A 4,934-nucleotide genomic window follows, 5' to 3' on the forward strand; every position below is an offset into this window, starting at 1 on the left:
TTTTAAAAAAAGCATTAATCATGATTTATTTGAGGACTTGTTCGTCACTGGAGCTAATTCCCTCACATAGCAGGCAGGTGTGTTCTCTGAAGCCATTTGGGATTGTGGTTTGATTTTGGTAGCGTGAGGACTGGCCATGGCTCCAATTCTTGGCTGGCAGCACAGTGGGTGGAGAGTAATGTTGAATTTATCTCTGGTTCTGCAGGGCTGGACTTGCCTCTATATATATAACCCCAAGTGTCTCTGTACTCCTGTCTTGCTTAGTGTCTCTCGGGGACTCTCAGCCTGCTCTGCTTCTGCGGCCTCCTCCTTTTTTCTGACCAGCTTCTGTGCTCAAAACAACCAAGAACCATGGCCCAGCAACAACAAATTAGGTATGAGCCCGCTCTGTCCGTCAGAACAATATAGCCAACCCTCCAGCATGACACAGCAGCAAAGGAGGATGCTCAGACAACAAAATAGGGATAAAGCATGTTTTGATTTGTTTAACCCATTAATTACATGCACACAGTTCTAGTTTTCCTTCTGTGTATTGCCTTCTGCAGATATATGTATGCTGTTTGATTCATTCTGTCGACAAGTTATTTTTGGATGACCAGATTCCCAGAAGCAGTCACTCTATACCAAGTTCTGCTGCAATGCTAATGCCTTACATACACTTTAAAAAGCACAAAGATCTACTTTTCTACGCAGACACCGTCCTTGATCTTGTGTTTAGATGACCAGTCTTTGTCCAGCTTCTGTGCAGTTTCAACAGGTTTTGTCACCTCACGCGGACTCTGCCCCGCCTTACTCCACTTGTAGAAATGCAGTGAGAAGAGGAATGATTGTTTTGTCTGTCTTCACTCTTTAAACAGCCTCCCAGCCAAACTGATCAATGGAGGGATTGCAGGCTTGGTAGGAGTCACCTGTGTGTTCCCAATCGACCTGGCCAAGACCCGCCTGCAGAACCAACGCAGTGGGCAGCAGCTCTACAAGAACATGTATGAGCCACACCAAAAGAAACAGATTGCTGATAGTTTGTACCCCCCCCCCCCCCCCCTTCAGATGCATTGCCAAAAACCTGCCTTTAAACTTACCCAGCCAGTTCTTTGTTTGATGACACACCATCCCCTTTCAGTGATACCCTACATAAGGTGTCAGTGACTCAATGACAGTGTAGACTTATTTCAAATGTTTAAACTTGAGAAACTGAGCTTAGCAAAGGCTGTTGGACCCAAGATCTCACTGTTTAGCAATTCTTTTTATGTAAAATCACTCAGCATCACAGATTGTATTATACTCACTTAATTATGCTTGCCTAAACATTAAGTTTCTAAAACTAATTTGCACTACCGTCGTCTGTGTTTTCCCTTCAGGATGGATTGCCTAATAAAGACAGTTAAATCTGAAGGCTACTTCGGCATGTACAGAGGTAAGACTAGTCACACTGTCCATGCTGACCTCCTTTTTCATGTGTGCCTGTTGAATAATGTTCCGGAATAGAGTTTCATGAATATGACGTAGATGTATTTGACATCTGTGATTTGCTTTGATTGTCCATGTTTTTTCATCTTCCATGCCGTGTCATGTCTCAGCTCTTGGGTCAAGTTCCATTTAAATTGGCTAATGAATGGGTCAGTGGGCCATCGTGTAAAACCATGAGTCACTGCACAGCCTGCACTGAAGCTATGCCTCACATGAAACCATTGCTTTATCAGTTTGACAACCTCTGTGATCCAGAGAGTTCATTTCCAGACACCTTGCTGTCTTTAGATTTGCTATAGCTCTACTTTTTGTTCTATTAAATAATTGTTATTTTCAGAGTTTATTTTGTTTCTCTCTGCTGTGCAACTACTGTACATGTGTGGTTCAGTGAGAGTAGTTGTGTATTTCATTAGAATTAAATTGCTTGTTACTGCAGGTGCTGCAGTGAATCTGACCCTGGTAACCCCCGAGAAGGCCATCAAACTAGCTGCTAATGACTTTTTCCGCCACCAGCTGAGCAGAGATGGGTACGTAGTAGCACTGATAAGACACAAACATTGTACTGCAATGTCATGCTTGGTTTTTCACCCAGTCTTTGTGTCTTCAGTGGCAGGTTGACAGTGTTCAGGGAGATGTTGGCAGGCTGTTGTGCGGGAATGTGCCAGGTCATTGTCACCACACCCATGGAGATGCTCAAGATCCAGCTGCAGGATGCCGGCAGGCTCGGTAATCACAAGGAAATCAGCAGAATAGATTACCAGCATCAAATAATGCTTTGAGATGTGCATTTTTGCGCCCTGGTGAAATTACAGTCCGTTTCCTGTGCCTGCCAGCGGCCCAGCAGAGGGTGGTGCCTAGTGTAGTAACGACGCTGAAGATGGCGGGGACCAGTGCCGTTCTTAGCCGTTCCTACAACACCAGCCCTGCGGCTCAAGTCACACGAGTGTCTGCCACACAGATCACCAGAGAGCTGCTGAGGACCAAAGGAGTCACAGGACTGTACAGGGGCCTCGGAGCCACATTGATGAGGTGAGGCAAGATTTGATGCTTCCTCTCGCTAAACTGGTTTTCCGTCTTTGGTCATCAGCATGTTCACTTCTTGATGCAGTGAACATGCTTGTTTGTTGCCTTTTCAGGGACATCCCATTCTCCGTTGTGTACTTCCCTCTTTTTGCACACCTGCACCAGCTTGGCCAGCATTCGTCTGAAGACCCATCTGTACCCTTCTATTGGTCCTTCATGTCTGGCTGCTTGGCTGGCTGCATTGCTGCTGTGACTGTCAGCCCTTGTGATGGTGAGTGACTCTGTCTATGCAGATAACTGGTCAGTGTTTGGGGTAATGGGAACTGAAGATCAGAATTGTTTTTTTAATTGAAATGTTAAGTTGTTTCACAGAATTTGGAAATTCCTAACTAAAATAAGTTGTGTATGTCTTGTGCAGTGGTAAAGACGAGACTACAATCACTCAAAAAGGGAGCTAATGAGGAAACCTACAATGGAGTGGTGGACTGTGTTAGGTGAGTTCAGGTATCAAAGATGCTTTTCCCTCATCAGGGTTCATAGTTACATGTTAACCTTGTGCTCTCTCTTCCATTGCAGGAAGATCCTCAGGAAGGAGGGTCCTGGAGCGTTCCTAAAGGGAGCCAGTTGCCGCGCCTTGGTTATTGCCCCACTCTTTGGCATTGCCCAGGTTGTGTACTTTGTAGGAGCTGGGGAGATCGTGCTGGGGTACACCCCCTACAACATCTATTCTGCATAAACAAGCTGTTTCCTCATCCTTCTGGTGCCTCATTAAATTACAGGCAACTATGCCCTCGGCATAGCCATGGACCCAGCTCTCTATTAATGTGTGCCTTCTTTATTGTGGTAGGCTTTCAGTTTAAAACGCTAAAGGGACCAAGGAGATGCCATTTCATTTCAAAATGGTTTCAAATTATGCCTTTAGCATGACTACCTCTTATTAAAAGAGACTGAAATTGAAACCTGCCTGTCTATATGGGCTTCACTTGAGCACATTACAAGAAAAGAATTGCTTCCTTCATTGAGGGACCTGATAGTCCAACATATATCAGCATTTCACCCAGATCAGACTTGACACTACTCCTGTGGCACCTTTCCTTCCATAGATGTAGCCCCTTTCCTTAAATGTGCCCCCCAAATTACCCTTCACTGTAACCCTAGTGAGTGTCCCATCTTGGTTACCACTTGCTGTTACATGCTCTTGCAAAAGAGTGCAGGAAGCATCTACTGTGTATTAACAAAGGCACAACCCTGAAGCTTTACTTGAATAGCTTCAATCCTATGTGGAAATCGGCCATGGATGTTGATACCTGTCTATGTATATAGTGTACATGTTTTTAAAGCAGATAGAAGAACTTCTCTTTTAAGATTATTGTCAGATATTGTCCTCAAACAACCTGGTTGGGAAAAGATCTGGAACACTGAAGGGGTCATAGCTCATGAATGACTGAAACATTTGGACTGCCAGCCCAGCGGGATGCCACGCAGGGATTCTCTATTGGTTTACTTTCTGTACACAAGGAGTGATTTCTCGTCCTTCTGAATTGTTTGCCTCCTTATCTAGACCCTGATTCATTACTTTGTCACATGCTAGCTGACCATAGATGCTTTCTGGTGTTTATTTTTCAGAACAATTGTGGTTGAGGTGTTTGGGTTTTTTCTACTGGGCGCTGGGTGAATCTTTCCATGGCAGCATACACAATCTCAACAGGGCCTTCTGCAGTTGACTTTGGAGAGCTGCTGTTTTGTAGGGAAAGAAATGTTTGATAGTGGTAAACTAGACTGATGGACAAAACTATTGATGGGATCTGCTGTGCTTTTGGGACCAAGTCTTCTGAAAAAAGTGCAGTATGACCTACATAGAGCCACTTTCTCATGGTCGGCTTTGGCTACCTGTGACTGGTCAGGATTTCTTGTCAGAGATACGGGAGCCTGCAATGTTGGATTGCCCTCTCTATCTTGTGGAAAATCTCATGGGTCAAATTACAATTTTACCAGTGTAAATATTTGTCTTGTTTTTGTTTTGTTTTTTTAATTTTCTCAAACTGTGAAAATTTTGGAGTTCTCTCAAATCGAGAGCAGCTTTAACAAGTGTTTCAACCAGTTGAGAAGATAATTATTTATTTCTAAGTTCTTTTTGGAATTATGCATGTAAATACACATTTCTAAATGCTGAATAAATGTGTTTAAATGCAGTGTTCAATTGTGGTGTTTGACTGTAAACTATAATATGCAATAAACAAAGGTTCAACTCATTCAGTCATGTATTCTCAGGTAGGATTGTTAGAAATGGCGGCAGGTTGAGTGTTGACCGTAAAAACTTTCTCTGATGAAAGCTAATAAGGTGCTACTTTACTCCTCTACACATGCATCACTGGCATGGATTCGCTTGTGGCAGTAAAAGTGCTCATGCTGCAGTGTTGGGTAACTCTACCCTGGGTAGTCCT

The 4,934-nt window shown here is 43.7% G+C and overlaps 1 protein-coding gene across 1 annotated transcript; it reads left to right on the top strand.

The window, feature by feature from the left end:
* The first annotated feature begins 270 nt into the window (after nucleotides 1–270).
* On the top strand, nucleotides 271–4,681 carry LOC139335324 (mitochondrial glutamate carrier 1-like). Its single transcript, XM_070968880.1, has 9 exons — nucleotides 271–374; nucleotides 858–983; nucleotides 1,359–1,414; nucleotides 1,904–1,994; nucleotides 2,075–2,193; nucleotides 2,301–2,496; nucleotides 2,604–2,761; nucleotides 2,909–2,984; nucleotides 3,067–4,681. The coding sequence occupies exons 1-9, from the start codon at nucleotides 352–354 to the stop codon at nucleotides 3,224–3,226; spliced, it is 1,005 nt and encodes a 334-aa protein (XP_070824981.1). The 5' UTR covers nucleotides 271–351; the 3' UTR covers nucleotides 3,227–4,681.
* The last annotated feature ends 253 nt before the right edge of the window (nucleotides 4,682–4,934 follow it).

This window comes from Chaetodon trifascialis, chromosome 8, assembly GCF_039877785.1.
Source record: "Chaetodon trifascialis isolate fChaTrf1 chromosome 8, fChaTrf1.hap1, whole genome shotgun sequence".
Taxonomy (NCBI): Eukaryota; Metazoa; Chordata; class Actinopteri; order Chaetodontiformes; family Chaetodontidae; genus Chaetodon; species Chaetodon trifascialis.